Source organism: Coregonus lavaretus (assembly GCF_964263955.1).
Source record: "Coregonus lavaretus genome assembly, chromosome: 29".
Classification (NCBI taxonomy): domain Eukaryota; kingdom Metazoa; phylum Chordata; class Actinopteri; order Salmoniformes; family Salmonidae; genus Coregonus; species Coregonus lavaretus.
Genome location: NC_140016.1, coordinates 31,947,985 through 31,970,360, shown reverse-complemented (window position 1 = coordinate 31,970,360; position 22,376 = coordinate 31,947,985). Strand labels below are relative to the sequence as shown.

General features: G+C 40.4%; 1 protein-coding gene across 1 annotated transcript; it reads right to left on the bottom strand.

Annotated features, from left to right (window-relative positions):
* Nucleotides 1-12,740: 12,740 nt before the first annotated feature.
* Nucleotides 12,741-21,662, bottom strand: LOC311105164 (dihydropteridine reductase-like). Its single transcript, XM_084147215.1, has 7 exons — nt 21,492-21,662; nt 21,116-21,208; nt 20,632-20,728; nt 20,268-20,408; nt 17,976-18,084; nt 17,022-17,105; nt 12,741-13,836 (listed from the first exon to the last, which is right to left on the bottom strand). Exons 1-7 carry the CDS (start codon nt 21,630-21,632, stop codon nt 13,734-13,736), a joined length of 768 nt encoding a protein of 255 aa, XP_084003341.1. The 5' UTR covers nt 21,633-21,662; the 3' UTR covers nt 12,741-13,733.
* Between the last annotated feature and the right edge of the window lie 714 nt (nt 21,663-22,376).

The following is a 22,376-nucleotide window of genomic DNA, read 5'->3' as shown; positions in this document are numbered from 1 at the left end:
ACAGCCTTCTTCTCTAGCCTCTTAGGACTGATTTCCATTTCCCTTTGACTGGCTTTTCTCCCAAACTAAGACGAGTGAAAAGTGCAACAAACTTGTTTTTTTTTTCTGGTTTCCTAGTTCGCAACGAGCTGTTGTATCAGCCCGAATTTGCCTATTTATAAAAAGACCTCCCACAGAATATGAATACCAGCAAAAATGCAAATGAGCTCAACATAATTTATTATTCTGCATATGCTCGGAAACAGAAGGCTTTGGAAAACGGAGAGAGAGGGAAAAAAAGTGAAACGACGCTCCACTCCTCTCGCAGAAAAAAGCAAGAGAGAGAATGGGAGAGAAAAAAAAATACAAGATTCCCGGGCCCTGGGTTTTCGCAATGGCATCCTGTGTTCTTGGATGTGTCGTTGCCATGGCAACTGTAACTTGGTGACCTCGTTATTTCTGCCTAATCCAGCGCTGAAATTATGGTTGCTCCACCCTTTTGCCTGGCTGGCTTGATAACATAATCATTGGAAATGAGGCAGGGGAGGAAAAAAACAGAAAAGAAAATGCAGCAAAACATTTGGCCCAGCATTGACAGAGCTATATCATGCAATATCATAGACTACAGAGACACCACATAATAACAACATTCAAGCTCATCATTTTCCAAAATAACCTTTGTAGCTAGTTATTATTGGAGGTTGTTTTGGCGTAATCATGTGTGGTACTGTATGACGCATGGGTTTTGGTAATTGTTGTGACCAAAACAAGTCTATCGCTAGTGAAAGTCTAAACACCCCTTGCACAGTCTTCACGATAAAAAAAAAGGGGTTACATTTTTCCTACGTATCTACAAAACCTACTCCACATTATCAAAGTGAAAGAAACATTCTAGAAAATATTCCAAATTAATAATAAAAAAATTAAGAAATGATTGTTTGTGTATGTCTTCACATCCTGAATTATGACTTGGTGGTTGACATCAATTACAGCAGTGAATCCTGTTCAAAACGATTCTACCAACCTTGCACAACACTTATGGTATTATATCCATAGTTTTTTCGTCAAAAGGTTCTTAAATGATTCTTCCTCAGATCTTAAGGATCCTAGGAGAACTCTTGCCTGATAAAGAATCTTTGAGTTAAGTGTGGAGGTCTTGACATGGCATCTACGGTTCTTCAGAATTTTTGCATTTACATTGACTGATTCATTAATCTTACGCTACTCAAACATAAATAAATATTTTTTTCTAAATTATTGCAATCTGTTACTTGGCCTTATTACACCCGTTACTGAAATGGTTGTTCCAGTTTAGATGTTTAAGGTAGTCTCATATCTTAGTCTTCCCAACCCTGGCATTCATTCTGAATGCAGGTGATTTATTTTTCAAAATGTTGGATATCCACACTCTGGCTGGATTCGCGTAGGAATTACACATCACTTTGCAAGCCAGCATAATGTGACTTGCAGGCCTGATGTAGCCTGTAAACTATGCGTTTCAAGACACTCTATTAACGTAAATCGAGTCCCTCAAAAGAAGGCCTTATGAAATATGTTTTGTACTGTCTTAAATATTCAAACTGTAATAAAATTTTCACTTAGGATCTCACAGGACTGAAAGCCACAGGACTGAAAGCCATTGAATGCAACAACCATGTCTCTGTCACTAGCAAACACAGTCATGGGTGGTACTGGAAATATGCAAATAAGGCTTGAAAGCCGAAAAACGAAACATTTCCAGTTTGGGATTTTTGTAAGGTTCTTCAAAGAACGATCACATTTATGGTTCTTCAGAGACCCTAAAATGGTTCCCCTATGGCATCGTTCTCAAGAACCTTATGGTTCCAACCTGCACCTTTACTTGTAAGAGTGTGGGATAGAGTTTTATTTTTCAGCCGGACAATTACACAAATTTGAATGCCAAAGACAGAACAGAATGGCTTTCCAAGAGGTGTTGAGTGTTCCTGAGTGGTGCAGTCTCAGTTCTGACTTAACTTTGTTTGAAAATCTGAAACAAAGTTTAAATATTGCTGTCCATCAATGATTCCCAACCAAATTTACTGAGCTTGAGCAATTTTTACAAAAACAATGGAAATACAGTGCATTCGGAAAGTATTCAGACCCCTTGACTTTTTCCACATTTTGTTAAGTTACAGCCTAGTTCTAAAATTGATTAAATCGTTTTGTCCCTCATCAATCTACACACAATACCCCATAATGACAAAGCAAAAACAGGCTTGTAGACATTTTTGGACATTTATTACAAATAAAAAACTGAAATATTACATTTACATAAGTATTCAGACCCTTTACTCAGTACTTTGTTGAAGCACCTTTGGCAGCGATTACTGCCTCGATTCTTCTCGTGTATACACCTGTATTTGGGGAGTTTCTCCTATTCTTCTCTGCAGATCCTCTCAAGCTCTGTCAGGTTGGATGGGGAGCGTCGCTGCACAGCTATTTTTAGGTCTCTCTAGAGTGACTGGGGCACTCAAGGACATCCAGAGACTTGTCCTGAAGCCACTCCTGCGTTGTCTTGGCTGTGTGCTTAGGGTCGTAGTCCTGTTGGAAGGTGAACCTTCGCCCCAGTCTGAGATCCTGAGCACTATGGAGCAGGTTTTCATCAAGGATCTCTCTGTACTTTGCTCTGTTCATCTTTCCCTCAATCCTGACTAGTCTCCCAGTCCCTGCCAGAGCATGATGCTGCCAACACCATGCATCACCGATGGGATGGTGCCAGGTTTCCTCCAGACGTGACACTTGGCATTCAGGCCAAAGAGTTCAATCTTGGTTTCATCAGACCAGAGAATCTTGTTTCTCATGGTCTGAGAGTCTTTAGGTGCCTTTTGGCAAACTCCAAGCGGGCGGTCATGTGCCTTTTACTGAGGAGTGGCTTCCGTCTGGCCACTCTACCATAAAGGCCTGATTGGTGGAGTGCTGCAGAGATGGTTGTCCTTCTGGAAGGTTCTCCCATCTCCACAGAGGACCTCTAGAGCTCTGTCAGAGTGACCTTCTGGTTCTTGGTCACCACCCTGACCAAGGCCCTTCTCCCCCGATTGCTCAGTTTGGCTGGGCGGCCAGCTCTAGGAAGAGTCTTGGTGGTTCCAAACTTCTTCCATTTAAGAATGATGGAGGCCACTGTGTTCTTGGGGACTTCAATGCTGCAGAAATGTTTTGGTACCCTTCCCCAGATCTGTGCCTAGACACAATCCTGTCTCTGAGCTCTACAGCAATTCCTTCAACATCATGGCTTGGTTTTCGCTCTGACATGCACTGTCAACAGTGGGACCTTATATAGACAGGTGTGTGCCTTTCCAAATCATGTCCAATCAATTGAATTTACCACAGGTGGAAACATCTCAATGATGATCAATGGAAACAGGATGCACCTGAGCTCAATTTCGAGTCTCATAACAATGGGTCTGAATACTTATGTAAATAAGGTATTCCAGTTTTTTAAAAATACATTTGCAAACATTTCTGCGTTTGTCATTGTGGGGTATTGTGTGTAGATTGCTGAGGACATGTTTTTATATAATCCAATTTACAATAAGGATGTAACGTAACAAAATGTGGAAAACGTCAAGGGGTCTGAATACTTTCCGAAGGCACTTTATGTTGCCCTAAGATTTGTGCATAGTTGGTAGAATCTTATTCAAAATGATTAACAACTGTACTGGCTGCCAAAGGTGCTTCCACCAAGTATTAACTCTGGGATGTGAATACATATGCAATCAAGACATCATTGTTTTCGAAATGTTGTATTCAAAATCTTGTATAATATCCTTTCACTTTGAAAATGTGGACTAGGTTGTGTAGATCTGTATGAATAATATCTAATTTAATCCCTTTCTAGATTACATTTTAAGGTATCAAAATGTGAAGACTGTGCAAGGGGTGTGTAGACTTTCACTAGGCACTGTATACATTAAGAATTTAGTTTGATGATGACTAGGTGAAATATGAAATTTGTTTAATATGAGTTGTGCCTAAAGCTGTAAGATACAAAGTTTGCAAATTCGCAAAGTACTGCAGTTTCTTCTCAGTTACACAATGTGGAAAATTATACATAGGCCTACTGTACACAGACACAGTCACGTGCACACACTCACGTGCACACACACAAACTAAAAAGATTGATTTAGACATTTGATTAGATTCAGTTATCAAATAGACCATAGGGCACGAGGACTATTTTGAAAAATGTATGCTCCTTTGACATAAACATGGAAACAAACATAAAATCTTCAGTCATGCCTTTTTAATAATTCACAAAATGTACATTTTATTATTGGCATATCTCACTACTCCTGACCGAGACACACTTAGGCTACATATTCAAAACTATCATTATTCTGGTATTCTGTTGCATAAATGTACATGAATAATGAAGGATGAGGGTCCCTAAAGTCATGATTTGAAGAAGTGTTCTTGTTGTAGAATTCATGTATGAACATGAGGCTACGTCTTTGAAAATGATATCAATGCCCATTAATTTAAGACAAACAATATTTTAAAACAATTACATCAAGGGCCAAAGTTAAACAAAAAATATTTGTTGTTTTCAGTCCAATGGTGACATAGGAAAGCTACATTTAATATTCTATCCTATTTAAAATGGGTTGTACTATGCATGTCTTGTCAAATAAAATTAACCATCTGTATCAAAAAATGACCTTTGTTTGTAAAAAGAGCAAAACTATTATCCCATTCCCCAACTAGCACCCCCTTTTTCAGACCTTATACACAGGATCTGTGTGCTTTGGAGAAGATCTAAATGAGAAACATATGTTAGGGTGTAAGTGTGTGTTTGTGCACATGTGCACACGTATCTGTGTGTGTTGGTGTGTGTGTGTTTGTGTGTGCATCCATGCTTGTGTGTGTGTGTGTGTGTGTGCATCCGCGCGTGCTTGCGTGACGGGGGGACGTTACAGGGAAGTCTGTGCTTCCAAACTAACCTCTTTCAAAATAACCTCTTAGGCAACAAGGGAGTCTCTTGGACCTCCAAAACATTCTGGACGCTCCACTCCCATTCCATAGTAGGGGTCATGGTGGAAGAAAGATGGATGCCATAGCTAAGCCCTTGAGCAGACCAGAGAGGACCATGCACACAACTCCCAAGAGGCTTATCTTGGGTCCCATCCTGTAGCTACTAGCTAGTCTCAATCCGGTCACAGCAGCATCAAATCACCCCCCACACATGACCTGGATTCCACTGGCTTGTTGCAGTGAAACATCCACATAACTTTTTGCTGCTGTGCTGTTGGATAGACAAGCAGGCTGTGTCCCGAATGGCACCCTATTCTCTATATAGCCCTGGTCAAAACTAGGGTACTACATAGGGAATAGAGTGTAATTTGGGATGCAGCGCAGAGTTCAAGCTCTGAAAACAAAATGGATACATCAGATTCCCATTACAGTTGTATGGTTGTAAAGAATTGAAAATACAATTATTATTGGTTCATGGTTTATAGTTTTTTTTAGTCATTTTAGGACTACATTGTTACTACCAGCTAAATTAAAAGGGTTGTGTACGTTGCACAATGGTTGTACAATGGTTGTTGTAGTGCTGGGTACATTCTGTTATGGTCAAAAAGGACTCAGAAGACGAGTCATCAGATGTGTTTCCATTTTCAAAGCCTATTGAGGTGTCATTATACATGAAGTATTGGTGGATGACTTCAACTAAAGAGGACTGAGTTACTGACTGTTTCTACTAGTACAGAGTTTGCTCTTGATTTTTCCCAGTAGGAATGTAAAAAGTAGAAAAAAAGGTCAAATAAAGATTTCTCATGTTTTATTTATTGTCTATACGTTTTCCTCTGACAACAGTGCATCTACCTTTGTAAATATGGCTCTTAAAAAAAGGCATCTTATTAATTGCAGACAGCTGGACTGTCAGGTGAAAGTGATCCCCTCTCACCCCTCCCCCACCCTCCCCCAGCTGAGCTTGTTATGACAGCCTCCCCCCACCTCCCCCTTACCATCACCATATTAATAACAACTCCTATTGTCTCTAACGTCTGCATCCTCTTCACCCCTCCGGTAATGGGACCTGTCACTGTTCGGGGATCAAGTGGCAGTTTTGGTGGTCTTTTTGGCCAGGGGTGTAAGTATTAACTTACTGCCTCAGGCGTATTCTCTCCAAATGGCGCTGTTATGTGAGCCAAGTGCCCTCCACATTTAGCTGGGCCAAGAGGGGTGCGGATAAGTAATATCCTTAATTGTCCTAACTGCGTCTAGAATCGTGTAGAACCTCTGAAAAACTGCAGTAGGAGAACTAGGAGAACTGACTGCAGTGACGGCTATTATAATCCAATTTCTAATTTAACTTAGGAAAACCTCAATATGAGCTATATCTTCTGGTACAATGCATTACATTTCCTCTGAGAAGTATGTTTTAATTGTACATGGTTCCTGACCAATAAACATAATAAAATAAATAAATAAACTTGATTAAGAAGATTAAAACTCACTTACTGTATATGTCAATCCTACTTTTAATGGTAAACTCAACCCAAAAACTATCTTTTGGTATTTGTTTTATTAGTCCATTGCAAAATGCAGCATCATATGATGCAAAATGAATAATACGGGACAGATTTCTGTATTTTAAAAGTTACATATCTTGAAAACTTGATTGCTGACATGCAAAACCTTTTGGGACTATATCAACAATGGACTAATGAAACAAATACAAAAATATAGTTTTTGGGTAGAATTTCCTTTAAGGCTTTCCATAGCATTGAGTTATAATTCTACACTATCAACTGCATGATGACACACTCTGTTATTGTAATAAAAGCATGTGAGACCTTACATTCAACCTAAATATGCCAACATCTGCTAATATGACGTGTGGGATATATGTAACAGCTTATGATAAATCCTTTCAACACTAAGCGAAGTGCAATCTGTTGATGAGACAGGTAATACATTTACATTGATCATGATGAGGAGAGAACATCAAGCTTGAAACAATACTGTCATTGTGATCGTGTTGTTAGCCGTCATGTCATTCCATTCATGTGCTTTATGTCATAGACTATGTGTGCATACAAGTGGTACTCATACATCAAAGCTTTACCTTGGGTATCAGCGTTGTGTATTTCTTTCTTCAATTGGTATAGTGTATAGTCTATGGTTGCCATCCTAAGGATAAGAGCTGAATACAACATTGGTACAATAGGTTTTGAGACGGTATTCTCCTTGCAAACATATCACAACTAACCAAATGGAAGACAACCAAATATGAGCAAAATCGTGAATTTAAATCAGACAGAAATCCTATTTTGATTAAACTCGGCAAAACCTTTCTATAAGGGAATATATGCTGCTTATGTACTGAGTGTAATTATAAGAAACAGGAGGAAGTATTCAAGGTATACAAGAAAATAAAGTCTATCAATGCTCACCCTGTGCCATTATTTAATAACACAAGGTCCATAATTATAGGGAAATACTTATCATGCACATTTTAATTATGTTACCTTATCTTAAACAGTCCAGCTAGGAGGTAGCACCATCTAGCGTTGGACTACGGGGATACACACACTGAAGGCATACATCTCATATCTCATAAATGACTAAAACCACATCAAAATTGTGTAGTGATGTGATGGACCTACATTCATACAGTTTATTGACTGTCCAGCTCGCTGATAATCAATCACTAGACAGTCAGGGAGCATAACAAATTCCAAAAACGATGGATAGGACTATTTTTATGCAAATTCTGATGGTATGGATATATAACACATTTTCAGTGCAGCTCTCCGCACCTCGTTGAAGACCGAATGTGGCCCCTGGGGCAAAATGAGTTTGACATCCCTGCTCTTAAACGTTAGAATACTGGGGCAATCTGATTTAAGAGCGAGTGACCGTTCATAATTGCTTTCGCAAGAGTAAGGATATAGTAATACTGAATATGTTACAGCTTCGGTTATATTATCAATATTACAAATATTCCTGTACAAGGATAATTGTTGGGTGTGATTTCAGGTTAAACAGGTTAAACATACAGTGGGGGGAAAAAGTATTTAGTCAGCCACCAATTGTGCAAGTTCTCCCACTTAAAAAGATGAGAGAGGCCTGTAATTTTCATCATAGGTACACGTCAACTATGACAGACAAAATGAGAAAAATAATCCAGAAAATCACATTGTAGGATTTTTAATGAATTTATTTGCAAATTATGGTGGAAAATAAGTATTTGGTCAATAACAAAAGTTTCTCAATACTTTGTTATATACCCTTTGTTGGCAATGACACAGGTCAAACGTTTTCTGTAAGTCTTCACAAGGTTTTCACACACTGTTGCTGGTATTTTGGCCCATTCCTCCATGCAGATCTCCTCTAGAGCAGTGATGTTTTGGGGCTGTCGCTGGGCAACACGGACTTTCAACTCCCTCCAAAGATTTTCTATGGGGTTGAGATCTGGAGACTGGCTAGGCCACTCCAGGACCTTGAAATGCTTCTTACGAAGCCACTCCTTCGTTGCCCGGGCGGTGTGTTTGGGATCATTGTCATGCTGAAAGACCCAGCCATGTTTCATCTTCAATGCCCTTGCTGATGGAAGGAGGTTTTCACTCAAAATCTCACGATACATGGCCCCATTCATTCTTTCCTTTACACGGATCAGTCGTCCTGGTCCCTTTGCAGAAAAACAGCCCCAAAGCATGATGTTTCCACCCCCATGCTTCACAGTAGGTATGGTGTTCTTTGGATGCAACTCAGCATTCTTTGTCCTCCAAACACGACGAGTTGAGTTTTTACCAAAAAGTTCTATTTTGGTTTCATCTGACCATATGACATTCTCCCAATCCTCTTCTGGATCATCCAAATGCACTCTAGCAAACTTCAGACGGGCCTGGACATGTACTGGCTTAAGCAAGGGGACACATCTGGCACTGCAGGATTTGAGTCCCTGGCGGCGTAGTGTGTTACTGATGGTAGGCTTTGTTACTTTGGTCCCAGCTCTCTGCAGGTCATTCACTAGGTCCCCCCGTGTGGTTCTGGGATTTTTGCTCACCGTTCTTGTGATCATTTTGACCCCACGGGGTGAGATCTTGCGTGGAGCCCCAGATCGAGGGAGATTATCAGTGGTCTTGTATGTCTTCCATTTCCTAATAATTGCTCCCACAGTTGATGTCTTCAAACCAAGCTGCTTACCTATTGCAGATTCAGTCTTCCCAGCCTGGTGCAGGTCTACAATTTTGTTTCTGGTGTCCTTTGACAGCTCTTTGGTCTTGGCCATAGTGGAGTTTGGAGTGTGACTGTTTGAGGTTGTGGACAGGTGTCTTTTATACTGATAACAAGTTCAAACAGGTGCCATTAATACAGGTAACGAGTGGAGGACAGAAGAGCCTCTTAAAGAAGAAGATACAGGTCTGTGAGAGCCAGAAATCTTGCTTGTTTGTAGGTGACCAAATACTTATTTTCCACCATAATTTGCAAATAAATTCATTAAAAATCCTACAATGTGATTTTCTTGATTTTTTTTCTCAATTTGTCTGTCATAGTTGACGTGTACCTATGATGAAAATTACAGGCCTCTCTCATCTTTTTAAGTGGGAGAACTTGCACAATTGGTTGCTGACTAAATACTTTTTTCCCCCATTTTATATAGTCTTCATTCTGTTTAGCCAAGATCTTGTTTTCGTAGTATCCTGTAGAAAAAAATAACACTCCCTCCAAGAAGTGTCTCGGAGTAGGCAGACGTGAACATCAGAGGCATCAACCACCCCACCCCACCCCTCCTTCTCCTCCTCCTCTCTCACACGCAACACATGTGTGCTTAGGTTCTAGGTTCTCAGAGGTAGTGGTTGGGTCTACTCCCATGCAGGTCATATAACCCTGTAGCAGGCTAACCACTACCATCTGTCCTCACATTAAATACATGCCCACCCCACCGCACTCTCTCAGGGCTCAATGGCTTCCACACGGCGCCCTGCCATCTGAGACATACCCTCCCCTCTCTAACCCTGTCCCCACCCCCCAATAACAGAGGGGGATGGGAAAATGTGGCTGGGGGGTGGAAAGGGGTCAGTTTAATCAGGACATTTATTTCCAGGGGTTTGTTTCAGGCCTGTGCTGGTGGAACAGCCTCAGATGAGACAGTAGTGAATCACCCAACGGGAATTTTCGGTTTTGTTCTGTTCTAGTCTATGGCTGGTGTCACTATCAGGGCTCTTCAACCCTGTTCCTGGACAGCTACCATCCTATAGGTTTTCATTCCAACCCTAATCTAGCGCACCTAATTCTAATAATTAGCTGGGTTATAAGATGAATCTGGTTAGTTACAACTGGGGTTGGAGTGAAAACCTACAGGAGGGTAGCTCTCCAGGAACAGGGTTGGAGAGCCCTGCACTAAACGGTGTATCTTAATTTATCCTCCACGTCTATCTTGTGGAGAGGCCATAAAACAGCAAGGTGGTCAAAACTGCAATAATGTGTCCCATATGATATCAGCTAAATGGTCATAATAATTGATTCACAATGCCAAGTTTTAAAACTGAGTGGTCACACAACTTGTCCTAAAGTCCACTTTAGTCTTGCGAGCTAAACACTTTAGTCTCATTTTCGCGAGGAAGCTGGAGATCGAGGTTAAGGTCTCATTAAAGGAATGAAGAAAACACCCAGGCGTTTCATCTTAGCAAATGCAAATGTCCTGTTCCCGCAACGACAAATGGGAAAACATCCATTTTAAACATTTCACTATGATAGATGGACTTTTCTAGCCCTTCCACTCTAAATAAATAAAACAAACAATAACCCATATATATTACTCTTGTTCCGTCAACCTATATATCGTCCTGTTGGTTTAGCGGCTATGTGCGAATGCAAATTTACCCTAGGAAAATGATTAGGACTTAGGTTAAAACTCTGCTGTTTCTCATAGTGAGCTGCATGAGCTACCTTTATAAGGCTTGGGCCCTGGTGATGACACACACTATAATAAATCACAATGCTGAAGAGAACAAGGAGGTGGTGTTCAGGCCCTCTGATATATACTTATTTAGGGTGGCGGGGCAATTCATCTAGATGTGTTGTGTGAGGGCCCCAGGCACATTCAACACGTCCCGGCTGCATACATTAGCTTCCATGATGTTGTAACGTTATAGAGTGATTGCCCATGGGAATACATATAGCAATTGTTTATCACAGAAAGCATTTCAGTTGATCGAAGATAGTCCGTGTTGCTCTCATTTTCAAGGAGATATCTTGTCATAATGCTACCGATGCTACTGTTCTGTGTAATATGTGGTAGGCCTATGGGGATCAGCCGTTGTGTTCTGTCATACACTGAGTGTACAAAACATTAGGAACACCTATTTTCATAGACTGACCAGGTGAATCCAGGTGAAAGATATGATCCTTTATTGATGTCACCTGTTAAATCCACTTCAAATCAATGTAGATGAAGGGGAGGAGAAAGGTTAAAGAAGGATCTTTAAGCCTTGAGACAACTGAGACATGGATTGTGTATGTGGGCCATTCAGAGGGTGAATGGGCAAGACAAACGTCATTTGAATGGGGTATGGTAGTAGGTGCAAGGCGCAGCGGTTTGAGTTTTTCAAGAACTGCAACGCTGCTGTGTTTTTCACACTCAACAGTTTCCCGTTCGTATCAATAATGGCCCACCACCCATAGGACATCCAGCCAACTTGACAAAACTGTGGGAAGCATTGGAGTCAACATCCAACTTGACAAAACTGTGGGAAGCATTGGAGTCAACATTGGCCAGCATCCCTGTGGAACACTTTCGACACCTTGTAGAGTCCATGCCCTGACTAATTGAGGCTGTTCTGAGGGCAAAAGGGGGTGCAACTCAATATTAGGAAGGTGTTCCTAATGTTTTGTCCACTCAGTGTATAACTACAATTTTTCTTAGGAAGGATATTCACTGATCAGTCGTTTTATCAGCAGCCTGGGGATATAATATAAAGTGAAACCAAGAAACTTGAATCTGTAATTAAATCTTTTTTTTTTTTAAGGAACCATAATGGAAATAAGTCTCCGACTTCATTGTGATATCCCGGTCACATTTTTATACTATGTGTATGTATTTTTTTCAACTGGCATATAAAATCAATCAATCAATCTCAGATTTTCAGTGGAGCTCATTTTTTGTAAGTTGCCTTTTCTTTATTGCCTTTTGTTTATGGCCAAATCCACACATATATTGTATGCGTTAACATTCCTCTATAGTTAGTTTTGTGACCAACACATAGGCTGCATTTACACAGGCAGGCCACTTCTGATCTTTTTCTACTAATTGGTAATTTTTACCAATCAGATCATCTCTTTTGCCAATAAATGGGCAAAAGATCAGAATTGGGCTGCCTGTCTAAATGCACTCATATTCCCTTAGGATCATAATGGATACATTAACTGGTGAGGTGAATTGTTATCCAGGGCCACCACCTAGTGGTGAAGGCTATAGCATTTCACTGGAAATGACCATGTGCTAGAACAAGTCAAACAAGGCAGGTAAAGAATTTACTGTAACTGGCCTCCAAACCCATTCAAAATGGTATGTCTTTATTGGAAGGCGAATAAGTCTAATTATGACTAGTTAAATTCAATGAAATATCATATTATTGGGGGAGATGGGTGGGGGTGGGGGTGGGGGTGGGGGGTGGGCAGGGATTCAATCAGGACTTTCGCGGTGGTGAAACTCCCCAAAATGTGTTGCTTTTCTATGATTGTTTTCAGCAGATATGTATTACATTTTTACTGTTTAAAGTACCAAGTGATGGTGATGTTGTAATATTTTTATTGTCTCGCACATATTATTACATCAGACTGTGATTAATATGGAGTTTTATTCAAATTGAGAAAGAGGTGGTAAAACCACATCAAATGACACACACAAAAAAACAATTTGTTATGAGATACTGATAATAGTAATAGTGGGGTTGGAAAGTAATAAAGGGGAATATATATTTTTTAAGGATATGTATGTGTGTATGTATGTATGTATGTATGTATGTATGTATGTATGTATGTATGTATGTATGTATGTATATATATATATATATATATATATATATATATATATATATATATATATATACAGTATATATGTAAACATGGCGGATCGGAAGTGATGCAGACAATTACATTGATGGAAGTTACAATCAATCTGCAATATTAAGCTGATCTACCCCCTTAAATTTTTTTTATAATAATAACCAACCGTTCACGCACATCAAGTACACTCGACAAAGGAATACAATACACAGAGTTAGGCCACTCCACTGAAATGCATTGTATGTTTGACATTAAGACAGTAGCTTACTTCATCTTTGGGTGCCATCAATCTTGTGGTAAAAGATGCTCTAACTAAAAGAGCAAAAAACATTCTAAATAAGGTTCATGTTTCCGCTGCAAATGTTTCATTCTACCACTAGATGGCACTGTGGGCCTATTTTTCAGGGGGAAATATTCCTGTTCATGCCACAGCTATCTTACTTTCTTTCCCTCCATCTACCCTACCTCTTTCTGCTTCCTCCTATCTCGATATCTCAACCCTCAGTACTCTTTCTCCCTGTGACTCATTTTATCCCTCCCTTTCACTGTCTCTCCCAACCGTCCCGCTCACTGCCCCTCTCTCCCTCCCTCTCAGTGTCTCTCTCTCCCTCCCTCCCTCTCTTTGTCTCTCTCTCCCTCCCTCCCTCTCTTTGTCTCTCTCTCCCTCCCTCCCTCTCTTTGTCTCTCTCTCTCTCCCTCCCTCTCCACCTCTCTCTCCTCTATTGTGTGGGTAGGATCTGTGTCTCGCCTCCGGTGGTGGTGACCTGCATCAGACTGCCCGAAGCTGGACGATCCGCACCAGTGGCCCAATTGAAGAAAGTTCTAGAAGACAGAAAAATAAGACTATGAGAAAATAAGAAAAATAAGAGGATGGGACTATGGGTACTAGTAGTCACTACTCATAAGTGAGTGAAAGTGAAGCATGACTGGCTTATGTGATATAAGAGAGTTCACTTTTTAAGAGCTGGATGGGATTAAGTTGTTTTCTATATGTCAAATTCTAGAAGGAAGTTCAGGAAGACAAAAAAAAGGCTGTGTACTACTCCCTTTACAGAACAGCGCAAACTGGCTCTAACCAGAATAGAAAGAGGAGTGGGAGGCCCATGTGCACAACTGAGCAAGAGGACAAATACATTAGAGTGTCTAGTTTGAGAAACAGGCACCTCACAGGTCCTCAACTGGCAGCTTCATTAAATAGTACCTGCAAAACACCAGTCTCAACGTCAACAGTGAAGAGGCGACTCCGGGATGCTGTCCTGCTAGGCAGAGTTGCAAAGAAAAAGCCTGAGACTGCCCATCTTAATTGTTTATTTTTATTGGCCAGTCTGAGATACAGTGAGGGAAAAAAGTATTTGATCCCCTGCTGATTTTGTACGTTTGCCCACTGACAAAGAAATTATCAGTCTATAATTTTTATGGTAGGTTTATTTGAACAGTGAGAGACAGAATAACAACAAAAAAATCCAGAAAAACGCATGTCAAAAATGTTATAAAATTATTTGCATTTTAATGAGGGAAATAAGTATTTGACCCCCTCTCAATCAGAAAGATTTCAGGCTCCCAGGTGTCTTTTATACAGGTAACGAGCTGAGATTAGGAGCACACTCTTAAAGGGAGTGCTCCTAATCTCAACTTGTTACCTGTATAAAAGATACCTGTCCACAGAAGCAATCAATCAATCAGATTCCAAACTCTCCACCATGACCAAGACCAAAGAGCTCTCCAAGGATGTCAGGGACCAGATTGTAGACCTACACAAGGCTGGAATGGGCTACAAGACCATTGCCAAGCAGCTTGGTGAGAAGGTGACAACAGTTGGTGCGATTATTCGCAAATGGAAGAAACACAAAATAACTGTCAATATCCCTCGGCCTGGGGCTCCATGCAAGATCTCACCTCGTGGAGTTGCAATGATCATGAGAATGGTGAGGAATCAGCCCAGAACTACACGGGAGGATCTTGTCAATGATCTCAAGGCAGCTGGGACCATAGTCACCAAGAAAACAATTGGTAACACACTACGCCATGAAGGACTGAAATCCTGCAGCGCCCGCAAGGTCCCCCTGCTCAAGAAAGCACATATACAGGGCCGTCTGAAGTTTGCCAATGAACATCTGAATGATTCAGAAGAGAACTGGGTGAAAGTGTTGTGGTCAGATGAGACCAGAATCGAGGTCTTTGGCATCAACTCAACTCACCGTGTTTGGAGGAGGAAGAATGCTGCCTATGACCCCAAGAACACCATCCCCACCGTCAAACATGGAGGTGGAAACATTATGCTTTGGGGGTGTTTTTCTGCTAAGGGGACAGGACAACTTCACCGCATCAAAGGGACGATGGACGGGGCCATGTACTGTCAAATCTTGGGTGAGAACCTCCTTCCCTCAGCCAGGTCATTGAAAATGGGTCGTGGATGGGTATTCCAGCAAAGGAGTGGCTCAAGAAGAAGCACATTAAGCTCCTGGAGTGGCCTAGCCAGTCTCCAGACCTTAATCCCATAGAAAATCTGTGGAGGGAGCTGAAGGTTCGAGTTGCTAAACGTCAGCCTCGAAACCTTAATGACTTGGAGAAGATCTGCAAAGAGGAGTGGAACAAAATCCCTCCTGAGATGTGTGCAAACCTGGTGGCCAACTACAAGAAACGTCTGACCTCTGTGATTGCCAACAAGGGTTTTGCCACCAAGTACTAAGTCATGTTTTGCAGAGGGGTCAAATACTTATTTCCCTCATTAAAATACAAATCAATTCATAACATTTTTGACATGCGTTTTTCTGGATTTTGTTGTTGTTATTCTGTCTCTCACTGTTCAAATAAACCTACCATTAAAATTATAGACTGATCATGTCTTTGTCTGTGGGCAAACGTACAAAATCAGCAGGGGATCAAATAATTTTTTCCCTCACTGTATGGCTTTTTCTTTGCAACTCTGCCTAGAAGGTCAGTATCCCGGAGTTTTGCACCGGGGCCTCCCACATGTCCTCAACTTAATGAAGCTGCCAGTTGAGGTCCTGTGAGGCATCTGTATCTCAAACTAGACCCTCTAATGTATTTGTTCTCTTGCTCAGTTGTGTACCAGGGCCTACCAATCCTCTTTCTATTCGGTTAGAGCCCGTTTGCGCTGTTTTGTGAAGGGAGTAGTACACAGCATTGTACGAGATCTTCAGTTTCTTGGCAATTTCTCGCATGGAATAGCCTTAATTTCTCAGAACAAGAATAGACTAACGAGTTTCAGAAGAAAGTTATTTGTTTCTGGCCATTTTGATGCTGTAATCGAACCCACAATTGCTGATGCTCCAGATTATCAACTAATCTCAAGAAGGCCAGTTTTATTGCTTTTTTAATCAGCACAACAGTTTTCAGCTGTGCTAACATAATTGCAAATGGGTTTTCTAATGATCAATTAGCCTTTTAAAAATTATGAACTTGGATTAGCAAACACAACGTGCCATTGGAACACAGGACTGATGGTTGCTGATAATGGGCCTCTGTACGCCTAAAGAATCAGCCGTTTCCAGCTACAATAGCCATTTACAACATTAACAATGTCTACACTATATTTCTGATCAATTTGATGTTATTTTAATGGACAAAAAAATTGCTTTTCTTTCGAAAACAAGGACATTTCTAAGTGACCCCAAACTTTTGAACGGTAGTGTATGTCCATTAAATTAATATTTTCATCACATTACAGTATTATTCAAACCAGACATTTGGCTCCAGATATCTTTTGGCAAGGTGTTGATTTTAACAATAGAATAGAATAGGCTATTTTCCAGCATTGCCATCTTCTGGTGAAATACTGGTATACACCAATTTTCTTAAAAAGAAAAAGATTGTCTATAATTATAAATAATAGTCATACATTGATCAAGACCCTGGAATCCATCTAATGATGGTCTTTGAGCATAAATATATGGTACATTTAATTTTAAAGTTCAAGATCAACTAAATATCAGTTAAAACACACAGTAATGTAAACAACCCATCATCTACTATATCACACTCACTCTGAAATGTACTCCAGTGGTGTCCAGGAACCAAAGTCTGCATCAGGCATGAACTGCCTGTTCATCGGCGTATCCAAGGTTACCCTGTGTAATGAAGTCACATGATAGTGATCTGGCGATGGTAGGAACTGACTGCCTGAGGCCTGAGGATCTGGCCCTGGACTGATTTTAACAGCTCCATGTAAGCCCCTTGTCTACAGATTAAAACACAAAAGCAAAGCTAAAGCGTAGAGATGATATCTCTATTGTCTTATTTACAGCCAGAAAGCATCCAACAACCTCTTTGATGAAGGACTTTCACTGTTATATTTTGAGATGAGCATGATAATTGCTACATAAATACTTGCATATATTGAAATATGATTTTAGATATCTGTTGTATTAGTTACATGTTTGAATGTGCACAGTTGCAGTCTACAGTCTTTTGAATGTGCACAGTTGCAGTGAATAAAGCAACCCTCCCCCTATTCTTATTGGTAGTGCAGAAGAACTGCAAGTCATGGGGGTAATGCTAACCATATGTGACAGCTAGTAGTAGCCTGGCAGGTGGCCTCAGTCCAACCTCATGTAATTGGAATGTACCATAACAGAGCCCTGAGATTATTGACAATAAAACTCAGATACAGGCTTCTCATGGTGACATTGCAAAAGAGTGCTTTACATGCATCAGTTAATCAATGAAACAGTGTATACAGATAGCTGCTCATGAGGAGAACACAAGAGTGACTGAGGGAGTCTTCCTCCTTCAGCACAGGCAACCCCCTTCGATCCTCCCAGACATTAAGGAGGTCAATTACACCTACAACTGTTTCCTATTTCCTTCCTTCTATTCGTTATTTGCCCTTTGACCTCTGTTTCTGCAAATAAATTAAACTCCTAATGACTTTCTAATGAGTGCAGGGTTTTCCTATTCCTAATTAGTAAATAAACTTGGCAGGCAATATGATTACTCACGGTAGTATGGCTAGAGCCACAGCTCCAGGGGGCATCCCACTGTCTTCTCCGGCTAGACTCTGACAGAGCTGGTGGACTGCTGCTTTGGCCATGCCATAGCCCACCATGCCTGAGGGAGAGAAAGACGGAGGGATGAAGAGGGGGAGGGTGATATAGGAGAGATGGGTGGATAGGTGAGTTGTCATTTATACAACAGCCAAATCAGATAAGCAGAGAAAACACACCAATAAATCTTACTATTATAACATGGGACATGAAATATACACAATAAGTGTTACAAAGTAATAGATGTGATATTACAAACATAGTATATTTTGAAGTCACCAGCTGACTACACATTTCCTGTTCATATACTATAGACAAATATTCTGGGTGCTTTTGGTTCCCAAACTTTGCCCATTACAGTTGTATTGAGAGATGACTGCTTGTTCCACAGGCATGCTTTTGACTTCCCATCAATGTTTGTGTTTGGAGCATCTGGAAACAATAAGCAGCATTTTCCACTTAGAAACGCTTCTTTGAAGAATGTAATATGCTCTCCCCACCCTCAAATAAATGGCAGAGGCATGCCACAGCTACCTTTGAAGAATGGACCAATGAGAGAAAGGGGTGGAGTGTTAGCTCTTTCTTAAATTATTGTTCTCTCTCCAAGATACTGTCCTACTAAACTGAAGTGGAACATATTTCTCAATGGAACACAGTCTTTTGTTGGGGAGAGACTGTCAGTTGTATTTGTTTACATAGATGTGCTCCAAACTGCGTTTATAGGAAGTGTGTTTAGAATCCATTTCCCCAAACAGGATTAACAGACTTGCATGCTGAATCACCCAAAGTTAAATCAATGTTATTTTACAGTTCAACCTGACTTTTAAATCTAGGGTGAAGGGTAAGGGTCATAGGGTGCTCACATGGTTAACTAACCTCAGTCTTTAACCCCAAATCAACCCTTAATCTTTCAGTCCACAATGGAATGTCTACAATGTAGCTTACTCTTAGTCTGTGTCTGGCTTTGTAAGACTAAGACACCACTGGACACCAAACTGCCCAAAGGTAGTATATCAATATTGGGAACTCAGTAAATCAGACACACAATTAGCTGGTAAAGCGCTTAAGTATTAAAGCTAATATAAAGTTTGAATATAAGCACAAATAACCCCTAAACACATGCAATCTTTAAGCACTACTACGGTCTTCCACTGTCTTGTTTTTTTGTCAATAGTACAGAGCATTTGTATTTTGATTAGGCCTAAGGCAATCAATGTTTGATAAGGTATGGGGGAAATGCTTTACCTACATTATAAAATGAAAGGTAGTTTTAAAGATGTCTTTCTAAAACTCACACACTTCACATAAAGGCAGCTCTGAACATTACCTGAGGGGAAATACTGTAGATACTTTTTTAATTAAAACAAATATAGGCATACGTTCTTCAATATCAAAACCTTGTTCGTATTATTATTTTTTAAACACACAGACAAGAGTTAAACTATAGAAAACATCCCCAAATAATATTAGACATACAACTGTCAAAATAGTCATTTTAAACCAACCCCCCTCAGGGAAATCTCTACGATTTCCTGGCCTGTGTCTAGTTTAGCACTAGATGCTACAGTAAGCTACATTGCAATAGGAGAACAGCACAGCACACTCTAACCACGTGGAGAGACCCAAATTCTGCTGACTCATTCGCCTCCCCAATCCGACAGCCAATGAGAGCGGGCGCTTTGTAGCGACTGCTAATCAGGGATTTTAGGTGCCCTAGTGTCAGGATTTGTATTGTTGTCAGGGCCATCACATGGGTAACACACCACACAGGGAATGGCATGAGTGCTTGGTCCTATAGGTACCATCACATGCATACATGGTCTAAAATATCAGACAGCATTGTGTGAAAAAACATAGTAACAATTTCTGTCCTCATTATTGTCCGACATCATGAAATATCACTATGTATATCACATTAAACATGTTACTCATATTTTAGTTCCTATGTCATAGGCTTATTTGTACCCACGGGTTACATGTTTTACAAAGTGTTTGATGACATAAGCTGCTATTTGTTTTGGCTGCTTAAATGGTGACGACAGTAGATGTAAGCCAAAGTCCCTCAAACATTAAAGTAGGAATTAAACGGTGGTCAGAACAGAGGCACAATCTAACAGAGTCAACATGACAACATTACAGGATAAAGTAATAGAATGCATAGTAGAATAAATTAGAATACCAGTAGAATATTTTAGAACAGCAGTAGAATAGAATACCAGTAGAGATTAGAGGTATGTGGTATCTTACCACTAGTGCCACCCAGTGATGCTTTAGCCCCAGCCAAAGTCAGCAGTCCCCCTTGCTTCAGGTGCACAGCAGCCAGGTGGCTAGAGATGGTAGAGGTCCACACACTCTGCTTCCACATCATATCTGTGTTTTTGTACAAGTCTAAAAAAGACATCCATAAGATAACATTTTGTTTGAGGAGCAACATTGTAATAATGAACGAACATATAATTAAATAGAACACTGTACAATGGCACAAACAAACATCCCTATTGAATTCCTGATGAGAATTCAGCCTAAGGGGAAATTGGTTTTAAAGCATTCATATCACAGTGTGTTCAAAATTAACTGATGATATCTCAGGAAAATGCTGTTGAACTCTGACCTTTTGAGCTGCAATTTCCTCCTGCCCAACCACCTGCCACACACAAGATGGCATCCACTTTCTGGTCCCCTAGCAACTGGGCCACATCTGCTGTCACCTGCAGCAAGAGAAAACAGTCCATTATAAAAAAGGGCAAGACTCTGGCTGTTTTGCTAATATATATATTTTTTATCATTTGGAATGTCACCACTTCCTGTGTTTACAATTTTGTTCCCATCTAGCTCCCACAATAACGAAGAAATCAATTTAATCTTGCATTTAAAAAGACAAATTCAATATGGCAATGAATAGAATAGCCCCCTATAGGCCTATGCACGATCATAACCATCGAGTCGAGTTTTTGATCGTGGAATAGAAATTACTGTAATTATCCAGCGTTTTGCAAATGGAAAGTAAATTATCGTTTCGCTTGACATCGGATCATTCACTAAGTCAAAACTGTCAACATCACAGGGAGAGCACGTGAAAGCGCGCTCCTCCTTACCTGTCCCGCTTGCTCTGTAAATGACTCGGATAACTTCACCAGTACGTTCGCGTTTGCCTCCTCATTGGCAACGATATCGATGCTGGCTACCCACTATTGTTGGAAAATAAAGAAAACATCGAAAATAGGATGATGGTATCGAACTATCCTGCAAAGTAGGCTATTTATTCAAGATGCAAGTGATGATATGTTTTCTGATAGTTCTGGGCTGGCATCGTTCAACATTCAAACGTCTTGATGATGACAATTTAATATGGTTTAATGTCATTTTCCTTGCTTCTTACCATAGCATCTACTCAACAACGCACAATATTTCGTATTTGTATTCTATATGTATTCTTTTTTTTATTTTTATGAACTATAGCACGCTACTCACCCATCCTTTAGATTTGAAGTGCTGAACAATTTTGCTACCTAGCGCGCCTCTTCCTCCGTAAACCAGTACCCGATTGGCAGCCATACGTTCTTTACTATACGCTTTAGCAATGATGACTATTTCACAAAACGCGACATTCATATATATGTAGAGAGAGAGAGAGCGAGAGAGAAAGAGAAAGGGGGACACAGAAAGAGTTACACCCACCCACACGATTTAAAGAGACACACACAGCACATCAAGAGGCGGACCTTTAGTTCAATAGTGTTCTAAATTAGTTAGACTATTAGAACATTCTGGGTGCATAGGTTACACCATAATTAAACTCAGTGGAGAGGTTGACACTAATAAGTGGCTTTGATATTATACATGCTTAACATGATTGAATGTAATCAATACTAAACATGAGTATGGGTTAATTGATACCAGGCTCCAACATGCACAAAGAAAGCCACCACACCATGGCAAACTGTGAAATTGATCATGCATTTAATCCAGTGGTAAACACACGCACATGTACACGTACACCTACACACACACACACACACACACACACACACACACACACACACACACACACACACACACACACACACACACACACACACACACACACACACACACACACAATAATGATGTGCATAGTCGTGTATTCAGATCAAATCAATGTATTTGGATACAGTAGCAGTGAGACAGTAACATCTTATGACACCAGCCTGGCCTGTGTGGGAGTACAACCAAGTCATCCTGAGTACAGCGTGTCTGAATCTGTCACAGCAACACAGCTCAATGAAATGTCATCAAAGCATTTTCATGCCCTGGGCTTTCACTCACAGTCAAACTTATCAGACTAGATGTATAATTGCACACTGATGGCGTATGGAC